General features: G+C 41.8%; 2 protein-coding genes across 2 annotated transcripts in view; both read left to right on the forward strand.

Moving 5' to 3' along the window:
* The window catches only part of RPN10 (regulatory particle non-ATPase 10), a 53768-nt gene extending 44536 nt beyond the window's left edge, over positions 1-9232 (forward strand). Inside the window, exons 8-10 of the mRNA XM_086494294.1 lie at positions 8611-8717; positions 8800-8865; positions 8984-9232. Of these exons, the coding sequence (XP_086350420.1) occupies positions 8611-8717; positions 8800-8865; positions 8984-9025 (215 nt within the window). The 3' untranslated portion in view covers positions 9026-9232. The remainder of the gene's footprint in view (positions 1-8610; positions 8718-8799; positions 8866-8983) is intronic.
* On the forward strand, positions 1238-5068 carry LOC147431825 (uncharacterized). The gene is made up of 5 exons (XM_086494520.1): positions 1238-3165; positions 3274-3779; positions 3931-4276; positions 4384-4545; positions 4634-5068. The coding sequence occupies exons 1-5, from the start codon at positions 2215-2217 to the stop codon at positions 5066-5068; spliced, it is 2400 nt and encodes a 799-aa protein (XP_086350646.1). The 5' UTR covers positions 1238-2214.
* Positions 9233-20461: the final 11229 nt, after the last annotated feature.

The following is a 20461-nucleotide window of genomic DNA, read 5'->3' on the forward strand; positions in this document are numbered from 1 at the left end:
GTGAGCTCAAATCAAATACCTGTTACATGAATGTTAGAGCTGTACGATTGTCAGTTTGGCAATTGCTCTTATGAAATGTCCAAAAGTTTGGTTAGTGCTATAGAAGTGAGTATTTCTTGTCAGTTTGTCAAGGATACAGTGATTGCTTCTATTGAAGAGTACATGTGTAACTGCATTCTTAAACTGTCGGTTTGGGTATGCTCGAAAGTGTTACGGGATCCAACGTGTACTATAAGACAGTGGCAAAATGTGCAGCTACCATTTTGTCATTGGAAAGTTAGTGACTCAAAGCAATGGCAGAGTGCGAAGCTACCACTATGTCATTGGGACAGGGTTCACACGCAGGCAATACATGAGTCGACGAGGTGTTGAATACACCAGGGTTGACAATGAGCATGTATGTGTCGTATATGTGTCGACATGTGTTGAATACATCAGTGTTGACAGTAAGCATTGTGACCCTTTCAAAGGCATGATGTGAAAGTTTTCGTGCCCTAAATACCCCTGACAATGCAAACAAAGTTTGCCAATGATAGGTGTAATAGCAATATCTCGCCCGGGTGCCGCTAGCTCTGCCTCCACCTGTTGCCCTATCCGTCGGGCGTAATTCCAAGTCGAGCCGCCAATTCAGGTGAAATGAAGTTTGCTTCTTGATCTTTCACTTTGCCCCATGCGCTGTAAAGTTTTGTGCTTTTGTCCATTTGACTCGGGTCGGTCCCCACACAATCTGGTACCAGTCCTGCTTTCATCTTGCCTTTTCTGCCATGCTCTTCTGTTGCTTTGGAGCTCTCTAGCCTATCTTGAGATTGTCCTTGCTATGCCTTTTTAGGCACCTCGCAGAGATGTGTCCTTGTTCTCCGCAGTCAAAACAGTTCCCCTCGTTGAGATATTTAGTTCTCTGCTCCTCGATCAATCGGGGTCGTGCATCCTTCTTTTTCTGGAACTTCCTCTTTCTTCTATTTTCACTTGTCGAATTTTGTCCGATCCTTGGCGTCGAAACTTCATCAGCGGGGTAAGTCAGGTACCCGAATGTATAGAGAATCCCGCTTGCATGTCCCATCAATCGTTGTATGGGGGACTCCGAGTTCTGCTCAAGGCAGGAATCTCGGATCTCTTTGGAAGTCCACAACAAAACCGCTCGATTTGCTTCTTGAAAGTGACCTTCTTAAAAGAAGAGGTTGGTAGAAAAGCATCCAAAACTTTCACAATAAGCATCCAAAGTGTCAGCATTGGTCATTCGAAGATGGTTCCAAGCGGTCCGCACATCTCAATCGACTCCTGAGTCAACCAGGAAGAAATAAAGAGTCGTTTGAACTTTAACCGCTTAGTCGGGGCTTCTCTCCTCAAAAGAAGAGTGGACCACCACGTTCTAGCATTTCCTTTCAAGAATGATGCTACCCTCCTGATCTTGGAGGAATCTGAGTAGCACCCTCTGGAGAAAGCTATATCAAACTGCTGAATAAAAGCTAAAGCCTTGGGAACATCTCGGAATCCGGAAAAGGATTCAAACTTTACTAACTGTCCACCCTCTTTAAATTCGTTGGTCTTTTTGCCTTTGTCTTCGAGGAAATCATACTGGTTGGCTCTATAAAAGTGTTTCTTTTTTGCATAAAACATGTGATCATCAGAGTCCAAATTGTTAGAGGATGACTCTGCAGTAGAACTGTCAGAAACGGGTCGGGATCTACTCTTCTTTGCCTTTTTCTTGTTCTTTTGATTTCTTGCTTCGCTTCTTTCCCTTTTTGTACTCCTCGCTCGAGTCAGAAGAGGAAGAGCTGTCCAAACTGTCAAAAGAAGAAGACGAAGGACTGGGTAGTCATTCGAAACGTACATGCTGCCTTCCGTACCGTACGGTACTTCCGTACGGAATCCGTACGTACCGTACGATTCCGTACGTGCATGGCTTTAAAAAAAAATTTTCGGCCATCGGTTGCTTATCCGCCTGGTCGGACTCTTTGGGCGAGCCTTTTTATAAGCCAACCTATCTTATTACCACATTACAGAGTAGCAGAAGTTAGAACTCAGCCTCAAGAGTCTGCACAGAGACAAAGGAAGTGTGGAACGCCGCCGATAAGGTTCTCCCTCCCTCCCTCCCTCCCTTTGTGTTTGGAGTCAGCAAGCCTGAAGGAGGCACTCTAGAGTCGTGACCTCGCGAAAGATTGTAAGTTTTGTTTTCAACTTTGAAGTTTGCGTTAATTGTGTTGCAGAGTTATCATGCCTCGTCGACCTAATCCTCTTTGGGCCGAGCACACCAATGTCCTGAGAGTTGTCAACACAGGAGGCCAAGCAGGTTCAGGGACTCGCACTTGGGTGTGCAAGTACTGCGGAGAGCAGATGACCAATACAATTACCAGGGTTTTGAAGCACCTCACTGGTATTGGCACCACTGGACATTGTGGGGGTTGCGAGACTATCCCGCAAGCATTGAGGGATGCCTTGATTTTGGAGCATTATCCTCCAGGATCTACTGCATCGTCACAGTCAGGGGGAGCACGTGCAGCAACAACAGCAGCAAAGGATGCCTTGCAAGATGCATTACTTGGAGATATTGGCGGCTCTGCGTCTGCAGCGCCATCATTTGCAGGCACTAGTAGAAAGAGAGCTCGTGTTTCACAGGCTGAGGATGAGGGTGCTAGTGCTTCAACAGCAAGTGCAGGTGGGGTTGAGGGTGTACGTGGCCCAAGGCAAACCACATTGCCATCACGTGTACACAGTGATTCATGGGTAAAAGAGCGACAGAAAGTTGTAGAGATGGAGATTGCACGGACTCTCATAGAGTGCAACATTGCATTCAATGTGTTGAAGACTGATCAATGGAAGAGGATGGTGAGAGCTATTTCACAGGTTGGTGCTACAGATTCCTGGAATGGTCTTGACTACCAAAAGATGCGCACTACCATGCTTGACGACCAAAAAGAGATCATAGACCGAGCATTGACTCTAGTGAAGGTTGGGTGGCAACAATTTGGATGCACTATTCTTTCTGATGGGTGGAGTGACACGCGGAGGCGCCACATTATCAATATCCTTGTTTCCTCCTGCTTGGGCACATACTTCTTACGAGCCGTGGATGCAGGGAAAGCTGGAGAACGCATTTCTGCAGAGTTCATCTTCAAACATATTCGCCAGGCCATCAAGGAGGTTGGGGAGAAGAACGTCGTGCAGGTAGATACCGATTCCTGACCATGTGGCATGCACATTTGAATTTTGCATACATTGTCCAACGTAATAATGTCCACACTTCATTTAATATCTTGTCATGACTCATTGTAGGTGGTCACTGATAATGCCTCCAATTGCAAGGCCATGGGGGATATGGTGGAGGCTGAGTTCAAGCACATTGTGTGGACACCATGCGCTGCACATTGCCTAGACCTTCTCATGGAGGACATAGGCAAACTTCCCTGGGTGCAGCCTACAGTGTCTGATGCGTCTAAGCTTACCACTTTTTTCCGCAAAAAACACCAGGCCTTGGCAATCTTCAGGAGCCACAGCATAGTAGACATGGTGCGTCCCTCGAAGACCAGATTTGCATACATGCATCTAGTGCTTCAGAGGCTGTTCAGATTGAGAGATCCACTGTTGCAGATAGTTGTGGATCCAAAGTGGAGATTGATGCACCACGCTCAGTCAGAGGCGACCAAGTACATTCAAAGAAAGGTTCTTGATGAGACCTTCTGGACACAGGTGCAGTCCTTGGCAGTGGCTCTACAGCCATTGTATGTACTACTACGGGTCACAGACATGGAGGGCTCTACACTTGGGTTGGTGTATCATCTGTTTATGCAAATGAAGACACACATTTTTGGATGTACCTCATCACACAGATCGGTAAGTACAGAAACTACAAAGTGCTCAAATGTCCTCATGTGACATGTCTTTTTTATAATTTTTCAAAACACATACTTACTGTGACTATTTTGTTTGCAGTCGTGATGATATTTTGGCTATTGTAGAGACTCGATGGCAGTTCATGCGTCGTCCCATCCATGGGATGGCTGCAGTTCTCCATCCTCTCTACAAGAGCCAAGAATTGTTTGAGGAGGCTTCATTGCTCACACTACGCTCTGAATATCTGAACATTATATACGATGAGGATGAGCAATTGATTCTGGATTCAGAGATGAGTAGCTACATGAACAGTTTAGGACCCACCTTTGTGCGGTCCGTAGCATTGAGAAAGGAGGCTACCAAGCTTCCTTTAACATGGTGGCAGAACTATGGACGCCAGGGCCTTCCCAAGTTGTGTCACCTTGCATTGCGCATCCTTTCTCAGGTGAATACTTAAGTCTAAATTATAATTTATATTTATGGCATGATGAATCTATATTGTCACACGTGACACTTGTGACCCATGAGTGTTCGCTATTTGAATTGCTCTAGGATTGCTCAGCTGGGGCATGCGAGCGCAACTGGAGTGCATACTCTCTTATTCACACGAAGATCCGCAATCGTCTTAGCACCAAGCAGTTAGAGAGATTGGTTTATTGCCGTGCTAACATGCGGCTTGTGCGCAGCTTTCATGCCTTGGGGACACCCAAGCAAGTGAGATTTACATGCACATTTATGAAAACAAGTCAATGATCAAAAGACAGTGTTGAATCATGGACTATGTTTTGTCTTGTCATTGTAGGTGGATCCCACAGAGTTGAAGATGGTGGCAGATCCTACTGCGGAGGAGGTCGATGCACGGATAAGAGATGAGCAGGAGGAGATCCTTCGAGAGTTGCACAGGGAGCTAGAGAGCGTGGATCGTCGGGTCACTAGATCTCCCTCTCGAGCTTACAGTATTCCTCTTCGCATTGCTGCTGTAGATCCAGAGGTTGCACACAGAGAGAGCATTCGCAGAGGAAAGTTACCCGTTCGGCCTGCTCGTAAACGAGCCAATGAGGCTGTTCGACTCATCCACACCCAGAGTTCAGAGGCTGATGATCCAGATGAGCGTGATGCACCCCTAGCATCTGTGCCAGAGGAGAGAGAGCCCGATTATGATGATGAGGGCAATGTCTTGACAGATGGAGACATGCTCTCTGAGTCTTCATCAGCCTCTGATGATGATTTTGAGTAGTAGTGATTGCCCAGTGCTTTGGGTCTTGGGACTTGGACATTTGTCATGACTCATTTATGCTTTTTATTTTGTTGCTTGAGCCACCCAGACTCTTCATTGAGTGACTATGTTATTTTTGTATCAGGATTCAGCATTCAGTTATGTACTTTTGACTTACACTATGCCATGTGGTCTGGACTCGATTCTAGCGGTTACTTAACTTATGGGGTGATTTTAAGTGTTTTTGGAAAGTTGTGACTATGTTTAAGTATTGTGCAGTGTTTTTAAACTAGATAGGTTGTATATAAATTTGAAATTTTCTGTATTTTTAGCTTTTAAAAAATAAACCACGAATTTTACGTACCTTATGGCCCAATCCATACGGTACAACGTACAGTACATACCGAACACGTACCGAATACTACGTACCTTACAACCTTGATTTTGAAATGGCCGAAGCCGATATAGTAGGGACGGACTTGCCCTTCAATTTTACATCAAGTACAATTTTCCTGCCCTTTTCATTCGTCAAAGTCGCTTTCTGGGCTCGATAGTCCACCACGGCGTTGTTCTTGTGGTACCAAGGGATTCCTAGGAGGACGTCACACCCTTTCAAAGGCATGATGTGAAAGTTTTCGTGCCCTAAATACCCCTGACAATGCAAACAAAGTTTGTCAATGATAGGTGTAATAGCAATATCTCGTTCGGGTGCCGCTAGCTCTGCCTCCACCTGTTGCCCTATCCGTCGGGCGTAATTCCAAGTCGAGCCGCCAATTCAGGTGAAATGAAGTTTGCTTCTTGATCTTTCACTTTGCCCCATGCGCTGTAAAGTTTTGTGCTTTTGTCCATTTGACTCGGGTCGGTCCCCACACAATCTGGTACCAGTCCTGCTTTCATCTTGCCTTTTCTGCCATGCTCTTCTGTTGCTTTGGAGCTCTCTAGCCTATCTTGAGATTGTCCTTGCTATGCCTTTTTAGGGCACCTCGCAGAGATGTGTCCTTGTTCTCCGCAGTCAAAACAGTTCCCCTCGTTGAGATATTTAGTTCTCTGCTCCTCGATCAATCGGGGTCGTGCATCCTTCTTTTTCTGGAACTTCCTCTTTCTTCTATTTTCACTTGTCAAATTTTGTCCGGTCCTTGGCGTCGAAACTTCATCAGCGGGGTAAGTCAGGCTACCCGAATGTATAGAGAATCTCCGCTTAGCATGTCCCATCAATCGTTGTATGGGGGACTCCGAGTTCTGCTCAAGGCAGGAATCTCGGATCTCTTTGGGAAGTCCACAACAAAACCGCTCGATTTGCTTCTTGAAAGTGACCTTCTTAAAAGAAGAGGTTGGTAGAAAAGCATCCCAAAACTTTCACAATAAGCATCCAAAGTGTCAGCATTGGTCATTCGAAGATGGTTCCAAGCGGTCCGCACATCTCAATCGACTCCTGAGTCAACCAGGAAGAAATAAAGAGTCGTTTGAACTTTAACCGCTTAGTCGGGGCTTCTCTCCTCAAAAGAAGAGTGGACCACCACGTTCTAGCATTTCCTTTCAAGAATGATGCTACCCTCCTGATCTTGGAGGAATCTGAGTAGCACCCTCTGGAGAAAGCTATATCAAACTGCTGAATAAAAGCTAAAGCCTTGGGAACATCTCGGAATCCGGAAAAGGATTCAAACTTTACTAACTGTCCACCCTCTTTAAATTCGTTGGTCTTTTTGCCCTTGTCTTCGAGGAAATCATACTGGTTGGCTCTATAAAAGTGTTTCTTTTTTGCATAAAACATGTGATCATCAGAGTCCAAATTGTTAGAGGATGACTCTGCAGTAGAACTGTCAGAAACGGGTCGGGATCTACTCTTCTTTGCCTTTTTCTTGTTCTTTTGATTTCTTGCTTCGCTTCTTTCCCTTTTTGTCCTCCTCGCTCGAGTCAGAAGAGGAAGAGCTGTCCAAACTGTCAAAAGAAGAAGACGAAGGACCTTCGAAACGTACATGCTTCTTTTGTTTTTGTGCATTTGCAAAAGAAGATTGACGACCCAAGTAACCGGGGTAGTTAGTCCCTTTGTTGCGCTTCTTCAATTGTTTCTTGGACGATTTCTTGGCTTTCAGAAGTTGATTGATTCGTTTTTGGACAACGTCATTAAGTTCTTCTTTAGTAAACATTCTTGGGGTAGGAGATTGCTTGAGGGCCGGTTTTATGGGTGACTCAATGGCTTTCTGCCAATGAGTATGCACTTCATCCATCGGTTAACGGGTCAAAAATTTTGCATATTGTGGATCCTTTGCAAATTGGAGCATCTGCTTTGCGCACTCATCGACTTGCTGTTGACGTTGCGTCTCCATAAGCTGGTACTCCGTAGGCCGAGGTGGCCCATACTCGTGCTCTGATAATCCACTCAAATTCTCCATACTGCCTCCGGTTCCCGAGGTGGTAGGAGTCGTCGTCGTCTGATTCTTGCGTGAATCCATGTGTGCCACGAGAAAAGGGATTGGATTTCTCGGTAGAAGAGAAATCGACTGAGCTCTGACACCACTGTAACAAACTTGGACACCCCAAATCTGGAATCTGTCGCGACACGAGAGAGAGAGATTTACTTAAAACACTTCACAAAATTCAATCACAGTTCAATTGAGTCGACACAGCCCGGCGTAGTTCCGTGCCCAGAGAGATTGGCCCAAGGTGGAACCAAACGTAAAATACTGTACGTATTCGGTACGTAAAGTACGCAATCCTATATGGATTAAGGTTTAAGGTACGTAAAAATACGCACTATTAGGAAGAAAATAGGAATTTCGTGAGAGAGGCCTACAAATATATCGTTCGTGAACTTGACCAAATACTTGCGGACCAGCTTACCCTTCAATTTTCCTCTCTTTGTGTGCTGGGACCTGCTGTGTCATAAGAATCTTATCTGTTTCTTCTACCTCTGGGTGCTACTCAGCTCCATGTCTTGTGGCACTTATTGTTTAGCTTAGTAACAAACTAATTTGTTGTTTAGATCTTTAGGTGTATCGACAAGTGCCAACCTTTATCATGGCTGAGTACGCCATCACCTCCGGAGTGTGATCGAAACTCAGTTCGTTGGTTTATAAAGCACGTTCTAATCGTAAATGAACTCTATACAAACTTGCACTTGCTCTTCGGCATTGGTGACGTGAGTAGCGATGTTATAGCTGTTGTCCAAGCTATGTATGATAAAGGTGACCATCTTATTCTTCCTGTTTGGACAAGGAGCAAAGTTAAGGTCACATATTGACAAGTTTTTAACTTTGTATAGTTCGGTTGTGTTTTGCCTCCTCTAGGTAGGCACGTAGTAGTTTCTCATGTAGTCTTTAACTAATATCAGGATTTATGATTTTGTTCTTGCTCCCAAGTTTCAATCCAGGAAGCTTATGCCTTTCTAAAAGCATTTTCAAGTGTAATTGTTTGTTTTTATCTATACGTGTGTGTGTGTGTTTTACTCTTACTGTGAATGGTGCACAGATACCAAGCTGGCAGCACAGCACAGATCATCAGTAGATTCCACATTACGAAGTTTGAGGTTTTTGCATTCAGTTGAAGGTTTTGTGTCTGTGCAGCATTGCGGATATCTATGCAGGGACCGGCCGCAACTACAGCTGAAGGGTCTTCCGACATGAATAAAGTTTTGGGTGATCAAAGTTTTGTCTCTTCAATACTGTCATCGGTAATGTTTGAGGTCAACTTCCTCTTGCTTTTGGTACCGCTTCCGATATCTAACCCTTTCATTTCTGGGGATTGGGAAACAGCTTCCTGGAGTCGATCCTAATGATCCTTCTGTGCGTGATGTCCTTGCATCGCTGCAGTCTGAAAGTGTAAGTATCAAGCTTATCGAACTGCAGTAATCAAAGCTAGATAGAGAACATTATGAAGAATCAAATTTTGAGGGATGGTGAGAAAGCTGTCTACACTGATCTCCTCTATTTTTTCCAGGAACATAAAGCTGAAGAGAAAGACAAGGAGACAGATTCCTGACAATGATGTGGAAGAAGGTTTTGGTAGTAAGATTAAATCAAGCTGCTGTGGTACCTAAAGCATTTTTTCTTTCTCCAACTTCACATTTGCAGAGAAAACATACTTGTGAATGGAGCACACTGTTGCCTTACTCTTCAATGCAAATATCGCAAAACTCTCAATTGAGCCCTGCTTTTCTTTCTGTTTGATGAAAAAAGGTTGAGCGGTCCTAATGTGTGATGGATGTGTCTACTGAGAAAGCTGAGTGGTTATGCCTTTGGTTGAAGGAAAGCTGAAGGTGTTGTTGGCCTGAATGTATGGTGACCTTTAAGGTCCTGCGGTCTGTTTAGCAAGGTCCTTAGTATTCAAAAGCAACCACATGATTAGAGATTACTAGTGGGTGGATCTGCAAGGTTTTCAACTAGCTTTTTGTAGGGTGTGCAAAGATAACATAAGCATATGGGAGTCTCTCTGCCTGTCACAAAATCCTTGGATAGTTGTGCGTGCAATTTTAGATTTGTTCATTTGGTTTTCAGGTGCCCTAAATTGAAGGTTACATTTTAGAGGGTCCAGATGTTTCAAATGGAAAAGCTTTGCGTTATATTTTCTTACTACTGTAAGTAATTGCTGTCTGAAGCCTCCCATGAATCAAGTGTTTTTGATTAAGGGTTGCAATGGGAGTATCATAGCCAGGACACTTTGTGCTTGCTTTTAATTCTTCTCTGCCTGGAGAATTGTGGGTCTTCGAGTTGTGTCCTTGTTTTTCTGTCTCTCATGGATTCTGATCATAGTTATAAAGTTTCTCGTTAGGTACAGCTCATGTTGCCCATGCATGTCATAAATGAAGATGATTTATTTCCTTGAAAGACCGTAGGGGTGGCCCCATGCGCTCGGTGGGGGTTGGGGTTGGGGTTGGTTCTCTTGGAAATTTCCCAAGTTGTGTCCATGTTTCTATTTCTGTCTCGTGCTTTCTAATAGCGACTATGTAGCTTGCTTAATAGAGTTTTCATATTGGTATAAAGTTCACTTTTGATTTTTTCTCTCATGGTTTCTAATCACAGTTTAATTACTTGGTTTCTATCAATGTTTTCTTTTCAGTTCTAGATTTCATATAAAGATAGCACTAGGATTTAAAGGGGAGAAAATATACTTCAGTTGCATGGGTATAGGAGTACAAATTTTATGAAGAAAGAAATGATCGTGGCTGTATCACAATGGGATTTCTCCTTAGAAAGTGGTACCGACGGTTCTCCGTTGTGTTGGACACCAGGGACGTCATGACTTCAAAACACCATTGTGCGGAGGATACGATTGTTGAATTCAGCATTATTGAGTGTAGTAGTGGCAAGATTCCAACGATTTGTAAAGCAGTGGGGGCGGCGGCCATGTTACTTCATTTCAAATTGATCACGCATGGGGGCCTTAAAAGATCTTTTTTTAAGTCACTGAGAAGCAAAGTAGGAACATCAAAAGTATTGAGCAGTAAGAACACGATGACTAGTGTGACATCTTTGCTTGTATGACAGAAATTTTGGGTTGGGGGGGGGGGTGGGGGGGCATCATGTTACTTCCTACTCGAAAATTCGATTTCAAATTGATCACGCATGGGGGCCTTAAAAGACCTTTTTTTAATTCACTAAGGAGCAAAGTAGGAACATCAAAAGTATTGAGCAGTAAGAACACGAGGACTAGTGACATCTTTGCTTGTATGACAGAAAATTCATTCCTCTTAGAAAAACTCACCAGCATGTACGTACTTGAACTCTTCTATTGTGATCTCTCTCTCTCTCTCTCTCTCTCTCTCTCTCTCTCTCTCTCTCGTTACTGGTCTCAAAACACCTCAGAAGTCCATGCATCAACACAGTAGAAGGGCTAGAAGAAGGGACGATGTTGCTGTTGAAGATAGTGACGGAGTATCATGGGAATAATGATACTGACCATGATGTTGGGAAGGAGCCATAAATTTTGAAGGCCATTGAATCAATATTGGAGGGGCAAAGAGGAGGTCTTCATGCACAGAGACGGGGATGGAGAAGGTGGGCGAGGTGCACGGGAGGAGGCGTGCAGATCAAAGGAGATGGGTAGGGAGAGAGAGAGGGGGGGGGGCGGGGGGGGGGTGGGGGGGTCGGCAAGGTGCAAGTGAGGTGCAGATGGCGAAGGGTGCATGTCGTAGATGATGGAGTGGTGGTGGTAGGGGAAATCTTCTCACCAATTATTTTTTTAAAAGCCTACTAGTATGTACCACTAGGGACCATAGAAAAAATCTTAGTTTTTTTGGCACTTCTCACCGTGTTGTATAAATTTACATTGTGAAGAATAAATTTACATTGTGAAGAATGGAAATCACGTTTAATTGGTTCAATTTGTAGTGCTAGCACTCATCAAAACACGTCTATGTACTCATGGTAAACAATCCCTTCAAGTAGATATAGACAAGGAGTGCTATGAAATGGGGGATAATAATAAGAAAAGGAGAAACAAGGAAAGGGCCAAATTGATTTAGAATCTTTTGAAGTAGACTTTGATTTAGTATCTTTTGAATAGCAGCGTCGAGAAGGGATTCATTTGCAATTTCATGATGAGTTTTTAGATGCAAAGATTTTGGAGCATCGTGCTATGATGGGTAATCCTGGCATGGATATGCATATATCTATATATTTGTGCATGTTTTACACTGTAAGTCAGCATACATACATACTAAAAAAATAGCTAGATGAGTGTGCCAAGAGAGGAGGTGTCATTCTCCCCTATTATTATAATAATGGTAAGATGTACCCTCCTTTCCATTACGGTAAGGAACTCCTAAAGTTAGAGTTGGGTTTGGGCTTCCAATGTTGGAAGTAAGATTATAAAAACATTTCTAAAACACTTGGGAGGGAAACTTACATTAGCTCTCTGCACACAAATTTGTTCTTAAATTCTCACAATTGGTCGTCCTCAAATTGTCCGCATCCTTGGGGGGTGCACTATGCAATCATGTTAATGTATAACGTGAGTTCGAAAGGAGGGGTTTTTAAATGCAAGAGATATACACAATTTAACAGAGATACATTGAAATAAGAGGTTTTTATATTCAATTTTGGAAAAGTATCCTAAAATAAGGAGTCATTTTATTCATTCAGACATGTTAAAAGAGGGTTTTTTTAATACCTGTGAACGCACGTTATAGAGGGGGGTATTGAACGGTGAGCCCCCTGAGTTCGCATCACTTTCTATATCACCGCTCTATATACATATTGCTCCCACCAACCTACAAATCAACATATTATCTTGATTAGGGTTGAGATCTACCCACTTGTAACACAAGACATGGGTTGCAAATATAAATACTTGAAGGGGCATTCATGGTAGGTATGCAGGTAAAAATTACCTCATGTTGATGCACGAGAGAGGAAGAAAATAGCGCCCCCATTTAAATAAGTTGGTGATTCAATTGACTCTTCTCGAAAACTCAAGGTGTTACCATTCTGGATCTGCCAAGCAAGTGCTTGTTGCACAAATGAATGCGTTTGGGTTTAAGTGAAATCACTTAAACCTTTAATTTGATTATCAAGCAGAAGTTGGAAGTTTCGATACAAACTCAAACTTTTCACTTAAGCCTCCAATCAGAATCAAGAAGATTATCCCTAATAGAAATGGGTCCAAGATTGAAGAGACTCAGACAAAGCACTTCAAAAATTTTCCCTTTAATTTGATTATCAAACAAAAGTTGAAGTTTCGATACAAACTCAAACTTTTCACTTAAACTTTCGATCAGAATCAAGAAGATTCTCCATAATAGAACAATATTGAACAAACTTACTAGCACGCAATGCCCATTAGGATGAGGTTTTTGCCGTGAGCCAACTCGTCAAGGTGAGCTCCGTGACAAGTGTTCAATGTAACGGGAATGTAATGTGCTTGAATGGAAAAGGTTGATATACAAATCCTAGGATCTGTATATAATGGGGGTTTTTTTTTGCTAGCATTTCACGCTTGGGGGGGGGGGGTGTCACTACAAAAAAAAGTGTATTACGTGAGTTCAAATTGGGGATTATTTGATTCTACATTTTTTTCACATTTTTACATACAAAAGGGTATTGAAAATTTGTTTTTGAAAAAGAAATTATAGATTGAATAGAAAAAGGGTCTCTTTTATTGGTGAGAAATTCACAAATAAGGGGTTTTATAAATAGTACTTGAATGCACGTCATATATAGGTTTTACATATAGTGAACCCCCCCCCCCCCCCCCCCCCCCCCTCTCTTTGAGATTTCAAGTCAAGCATTGTTTTGGAATCTAGCAAGCCTTGATTGCTTCACTATTAGTGTGGATTTTACTGCATGGCATAGCTTTTGTTGAAGGCTCCACAACATCTTTCCTCGAAAATTTTGCCAAAAGCTCTATGATCTTGCATCACCCAATGCTTTGTGATGCAAATCCAACCAAGAGCCAAGCTCCAATGCATGCTCATCTCCTCTACCATGCTAATTACTAAGCTATGCTAAGCTATTATGAGTAATTATGTGAGGAGACATACTTCTTTCTCGTAAGAATACTCCTTCTTCCTCTTGCTCTACTCTCACACCCCGCTAGCTATCACCATCTTCGAAGGTGTGTGAGGTTTTGGGTCTGAGACCGTGAGGGAATTGATGTTGTGTTTTCAAGTGTAATCTTGGTGCTTGCACTAGCAAGTTATTGGAGGAACACAAAGTATTGTATTGTAAAATGTCTCCCTTGATGGGGGAAACCTATAATACAAAGCCTTTTGGAGGGGGGACCGGCTCGATGTAAATTCGGTCCTCAACTTTTGTCAATAGCTTAATTTCTCTCTCTTTTGAAGTATTGTTCATGCCTATCTAACTAGGTGTTATGATTTTGTTGCTCTCTCCATCCAAGCACTCTTGCTATGCTCATTAGGAATCTATTCTAATGAAATGCTCAGTATGTCTATGTTATTTTCCGCTACACAGAAGTTACTAGACCATTAAATGTTACATTTTTTATGACATTACCTCTCTCTTGAAATCATAGTCGTCCTCGACTATGATGTAGAGAAGATAAAGCCTAGTCATTAGTCCATGTTTCTTAGCGGGTAGAGGATCCCTTTTTACCCTACGACATCATTCCAGAATGGATGACTAATCCATTTGGTGCTCGGGAGACTTAGCTACCGCAAGCATGTCGCTCTTTAGTCCATATCATACTTCCAAAGTAGAGTGACAAGTTCTACTTGGTGTTTGGGAGACGTTGTCACCACAAACATGATCCTAAGCATGCATACTTCTTAAATTTTGTGCACAATAAAAGAAAGAGAATAAGTCTTATAAAACAAAAACGCTGTTCATTTAAAATGTATTTTCATTTGCTTACAATAGTTTAGCATTGTAATCATTGACAAGGTTCATATTATCCTTAAGCTAGCTTCCTTGCATCCATCTAGCATCTAATTCTTAAACTCAACAAGATATCATTAGATAGTCTTACCGTTTCTTAGTACCTTGTCTTAGTGTCGAATCGATTCAGACTGCAACACCTCTTCTTGATCTTCGATCTCTGGTGGGTCCTTAATTATTGGTTCTTTTTGTGGCTCTCCTTTGTAAGGCTTGAGTAGGCTCACATGGTTAACATTGTGAATGAGCCAATGGTTGGGAAACTTTAATTGATAAGCCATCTCATTGATTGGCTTTAGAATTTAAAAAGGACCATAGTATCTTTTTGCTAGTTTAGCATAATACTGTTGGTGGCCTATAGGATTCTTGCCCGTAGTATGCCTTAGACAAGCCTTGAGAAACTTTAGCAAGACCCAATCATTTTTCTTAAATCCTAAGGCTCTTTTGTGCTTATTAGCAGCAGCCCTTTTTGCCTTTGCTTTGAGATGGATATAACCTCTTTAATCTTTGGAAAATATTCTTGTAATTCTCGGCTATACTCATCAACAACAACGAAGATCTTTCCATATACTTTAAGTAGTAAGGGACTTTTGGATATTCCCTCTTTAACCTCCAAAGGTGCTTTCCCCATAGAAGTATGCACAATGTCATTGTACGCATACTCTATAAGAGGTAGGTACTTCTCTCATTGAGAACGTTGATCTACTTCCATGACATGGGCTTTTATTAGATTCAAGAATCGTTAGATTAGTTATTTCACTTTGGTCATCCGTTTGTGGATGATAGGCCGAAAGAGAAATTTAATCTACTTCTTAGATTCTCAAAGAGACCCTTCTAGAAATTACTAGTCATTCTAAGATCTTTGTCCGACACTATGGATGTTGGCAAGCCATGATACTTGAAAATTTTAGATCTAAAGAGGATTGTGGTTTGATGTGGCTTAATAGTCTTTTTGACGGGCATAGAGTGTACTTTTTTGCTAAGCCTGTCGACTGAAACAATCCAAGTTGCTTCCCTCGCTCAAATTTTAATTTTTGGTATACCACGCATTTTGAAATATACTCTTGTATGTTACTTTTCATGGTAGACCAACAGAAATACATTTCTACTCCTCAAAGAGTAGATTATGGAATCCCTCTTTGCCCCACATAAGGAGAAGCATGGGATTCATACATGACTTTTCTATTGTGTTGGTGAGTAACACATAGCCTATTGCCGTTTGGAAGATAACCATCCTTCAAGGTGAATGGTTCTTTTTTTCTTCCCTAATGCAAAGGTTGTAATTACCTACTTAAAGTCTTGGTTAGTAGCATACTCATCTATCATAAAAGATAGATCATTGTGAGTTGGTATAGACACCACATTTACCCTTGGCCATTGTGAAAGTGCATCAACCACTTGGTTGTGCTTGCCAGCAATGTAAGCAATATGAAATTTAAATTGTGAAAGAAAATTTGCCCACCTCATTTGTTTGTCGTAAAGCTTGGTTTGCGTCATGAATTTCTTGAGGCTTTGTGATCCATTCGTAGATATGCTTCCATGTGTCTAGGGTATGTAGAATAGCTAAAAGCTCTTTTTCGCATATGTCCAAGACCCGTTCATCGGCATTGAGCCTTTGGCTCTCATATGCTATGGCATGCCCTTCTTGAAGCAAAACTGCTCCAAGACAATCACCACAAGCATCACATTGGACCTCAAATGGCTTTGAGAGACCCGAAAGCATAAGGACTGGTTGAGAGGTAAGCTTCTCTTTGAGCTTGTCAAAAGCATTTTTCTCCTTAGCAGTCCATGAATACTTAACGTTCTTCTTTGTTAAGTCATGTAATGGTCCTGCTATTTGAATTTTTTTGCTATAAAGGGTCTATAGTACGCACACATACCAATAAAGCTTCTTAGTTCATGTAGATTCCTTGGATTAGGCCATGCTTTTATTACCTCCTACTTTAATGGATCCATACAGATACCATCTTGAGAGATAATGTGACCTAAATATTGAATCTCTTGTAGAAAAAAAGTTCACTTTCCTTTTGATTAATAAAAAGCTTATTCTCTCTCACAACTTGAAAGATTACCTAGAGGTGTCACCTGTACTCCTCAAAAGAATTTGAGTGGCTTGAAGATTTTTGTCCATCATGAGTTTGAATGCAGATAGAGCATTTGTCAAGCCAAAAACCCGTAACTTATCAAATAGATCTTCTACCCGCGGCACGAGAAATCTTTTTTTTATGATCCTCTTTAGTGCTCTATAGTCGACACACATGTGATATATGTCATCTTTCTTTTGCACTAAAAGTACTGGTGAACAAAATGGAGAGGAGCTAAGCCTCACCATCCCTTTTTCCACCAATTCCTGCACTTACCTCATGATCTCCTCTTATTGAGCTTGTGAAACTCAATAAGGAGGTTTATTAAGCGGTGAGCTTCCTAGTAGAAGCTGAGCTTCCTAGTAGAAGCTCTATTGCATGGTCATCATCCCCTCATTTTGGAGGTAGCTCCTAGGGATGTCATCAATGAAAACATCTTGGAATCCATTTAGAAAATTAGACAACTCTAATTCCTCTTGATTCGCTTTAGTGCTACTTGTGAAAACATTAGAATCATTTAGAGATTCTCTAACAAAAATCATATATGCAAAAAATAGAGATATTCATTGACTTATCAAAAGCAAGCGTATTTACCAGGGACATGGTGTTCCCTGACTCATTAGCATCTATGTACATGCTCATTTCCCTATAGGTGAAGTAGATTTTCCTTTCAGGGAACTTTATGTTGGCAGCCATGTGGTTGAACCATGGGCTTGAAATTTCTTCTCGCCCCTTGTTGGAAATTGATCCTTGAAGCAACCATCGTGTGGTGGATGACTTCGGTGATGGTGTTCGGCCGTTGTGAGTTGACATACTCGGCCATTTCTTCAGGTAATACCGCACAAAATTGTTGCTTTTGTTCGACGAAGTGTAACCTTTGAAAGATCGTAGCTTTGAGATGTAAATCCCAAAACTTGTCTACATTTGTGGAGAGACTCGCTGAAGAGCAGCTTCAAGCTTTGCCATTCGGTGAGCACTTTGTCCTTGGCATCGCTTGCAAGAAATTGCTTCTTGTAGAATTTTCCATGTCTTTGGGGCTTCGCTATTGACATGAAGGCTAGTCCACCATTGACGAGCAGATTTCTAAAAGTGCATAGGCTACATGGCGTATCTTGGAGGACTCCATGAAGCCCTCGTCTCCAAAGGCCACATCAAATTGTTGGATAAAGGCCAATACTTTGTCGGTGGCACCAAAGTGCCATCATAGTTCAGAAAAGAGATACTCTTTCCTCCCTCTTTGAATTTCTTGAGCTTTTGGGACCTTCGCCATGCAGGGTAAGTTTTGCGATGTTCTCTCCTCTTGTATTCTCTAGGAGAATAATTGTTGCTTTCGTCGGAATAGGAGGAAGGTGAAGAAGAAGGAGAAGAGGTTGACCTCTTTCTTCGTTTGTTTCCTCTCTTCCCTTTTGGAATGACGAGGAGAAGGACTATGGGTTGAACGTTTCCTCTTGGGAGGAGTTGGCGACAGTTTAGACCGTCGTCTTTGTGGAGCCACATCTTCAGAGGAACTTAGGGATTTGCTTCTTTCTCATTCTTTGGATTCCTCCTCTCTTATGGGAGAGAGTCTTCTTTCGGGAGTCTCATCAAGAGACCTCCTAAGCTCTCTCTCTCTCTCTCTCTCTCTCTCTCTCTCTCTCTCTCTCTCTCTCTCTCTCTCTCTCTCTCGGAGAGGAAGGGAAATCCATAAGCACCAAGTTGTTGAGTAACTCGGCTTGCAAAATAGGGTTTCCCATAGCTTGATGCAACCTAGTAACAAGATAATTGATAAACATGGGGGCATTATCATGTGCAAAATCAAAGTTATCATTCTACTCTCTTGGTTATTGTCAGCCATGCTAATTGTACTTATGTGTTTAATTAGTGTATTCTTTGGCAATTCAAAACCTTAGTTGCTACTCCTCCTAGCCTTTGAAAATAAGCACTTATCTATACCCACGGCTCAAATTGGTTAATTATAGAGAGTAGTGAGGTGGCTCTAACATAGCAGACTTGCCAAGGGATAGCTCCTTTCAGACTTCTTATGGCTCAATAATGGTAAAGCCGTAGGCAAGTCTAAAAAGACCCCATTATTAACACCGAGGTGTGCACCATATCCCACATAGTGGGCTCAACAAAATTGACAATAGATCCCAATCCCACTTGCCCTAATATAATTAACAAAATCAACCATTAATAGGCTACTTAAGGACCTCTCTTCTTAAGCAAGAAAAGAGAAACCAAATGCTCTGATACTAATGTTATGGAAATGGCCTATGAACTTTGAGGATTGCAGAATTTAGAGGATTAGAGTGAGCATTTTTGTGAGATTACTTTGAGAACATAGAGGGTGAACTTAATTGATGGTAGCAACACAAACATAGTACTTAATTAACTTGGAATGAACAATACTTTTGCAAGAGAGAGAGTATTAGATAACATGACAATAGTTGAGGACTGGTTTAACTTGGAGCCTGTCCCCCCTCCAAAAGACGTTTGTATTATAGATTCTCCCATCAAGAGAGTCTTGGTACGATACAATCTTTGTGTTCCTTGTGACCTTGGTGATGTTATGAAGATGGAAAGCTTCATGCATCACGAGAATAACATAAACTTTGCAAAAAGCATTAAGTATCCCAAGCCTCAGTCCCAAGGCCTCAAACACCTTCGAAGGTGGAGAGAGCTAGTGGGGAATGAGGGAAGAGGAAGAAGAATCATTCATAGGAGAAATAAATAGTTCCTCACTTATCATCACTCTTCTTGCTTAGTATATCATAATAGATTAATAAAAAGATGGCAAGCTTAAGCATTGAAGCATGTCTCTTGGTTGGATTTTCATTCCATAGCCAAGAGTGTTGGTGTAGGCTCTCCACTTCTCAACAAGCTTGGAGAAGGAGATAGAGCTCTTGCACTTTGCACTTCACATAATGAGAGTGTGTGTGTGTGTGTGTGTGTGTGTGTGGGAGAGTATACCCCCCCCCCCCCCCCCCCCCCCCCCCCTTCAGGCTTGGTCCACCCCTGTCTCTCTCTCCCTCTCTCTTGTATTATTTAATTATATCATTTGGACATGTGTCCTCTTTTTCCTCTTCGAGAGAAATAACTTAATTATTTATTTTTATGCATATAAATTCTCATTCGACCCCTTTAAAGCCTATTTAATAGGATTCAAGCACATCATGACGGCCACATGTGGAGGATTTTGACATGTGTCTTTTATTCTTCTTAAGTCATTTGGTTTGAATTGAACATTTCAAGCACTTAGTCAATTAAGCATGGAAACCCTTTATGCCTCTTGAGAGTTTATCTTTGAATTGAACACTTCAAGAACTTTAGTCATTTAAGCACGAGAATCACCTCAAGCAAGGTTCCCACAAATACTTTAAGCACTTTAGTTAGCAAGCCGACAAGCACCTCATGCTTGGGCCCTAGCTTGCCTAAGGTCAAAGGACTTTTTAACACTAACTTTTGGAGGTCTTCAATGAAGCTAATCCTAAGGCCTTTTAGGATTCATTAGATGCATGTTTCTCTTTGGAAGACTACCTCCTTTTGGCCCCTATTAAGATGTAACCATCTCCTCTCCTCTTGGTCCCTTACTGAGGTAAATCTAGAAGCACTTATTGCACATTGCTCTTTGGTAGACCGTTTCCTTTTGGACCCCTATTGAGATGCAGCCATTTCTCCTTTTGATCCCTTGTTGAGATAGGTCTAGAAGCACATATCTATATCCTAACTCTCTTTTCCCCATTATCTTTCCATATTATATGATCAGTTTAATATGAGAAAATCATTTGGTAAAGTTAGATATTATATTTTATGACATCTCTTGAGCATAATCTTTTGCAACAAGTCAAGCCTTATATTGATCAACAATACTTGTAGGCTTATGTTTCAATGTGAAAACTCACTTAGTACGAATGGCCTTTTTGGTAGTGGGGAAGTAACACAAAGAACATGTGCCATTCTTCATGATAACAACATATCAGATTGCATTGTATCCAACCAAGTTTTTGAATTTTGTGTTTCAT

Source organism: Adiantum capillus-veneris, chromosome 21 (assembly GCF_014529385.1).
Source record: "Adiantum capillus-veneris isolate H3 chromosome 21, ASM1452938v2, whole genome shotgun sequence".
NCBI classification, from domain to species: domain Eukaryota; kingdom Viridiplantae; phylum Streptophyta; class Polypodiopsida; order Polypodiales; family Pteridaceae; genus Adiantum; species Adiantum capillus-veneris.

Excerpts from the sequence above, each read along its gene's own strand:
- LOC147431825 (XM_086494520.1), top strand. The coding sequence starts at position 2,215 with ATGCCTCGTCGACCTAATCCTCTTTGGGCCGAGCACACCAATGTCCTG. Across the intron at positions 3,166-3,273 it reads GGGAGAAGAACGTCGTGCAG|GTGGTCACTGATAATGCCTC; the intron begins GTAGATACCGAT and ends GACTCATTGTAG. Across the intron at positions 4,546-4,633 it reads CCTTGGGGACACCCAAGCAA|GTGGATCCCACAGAGTTGAA; the intron begins GTGAGATTTACA and ends TTGTCATTGTAG.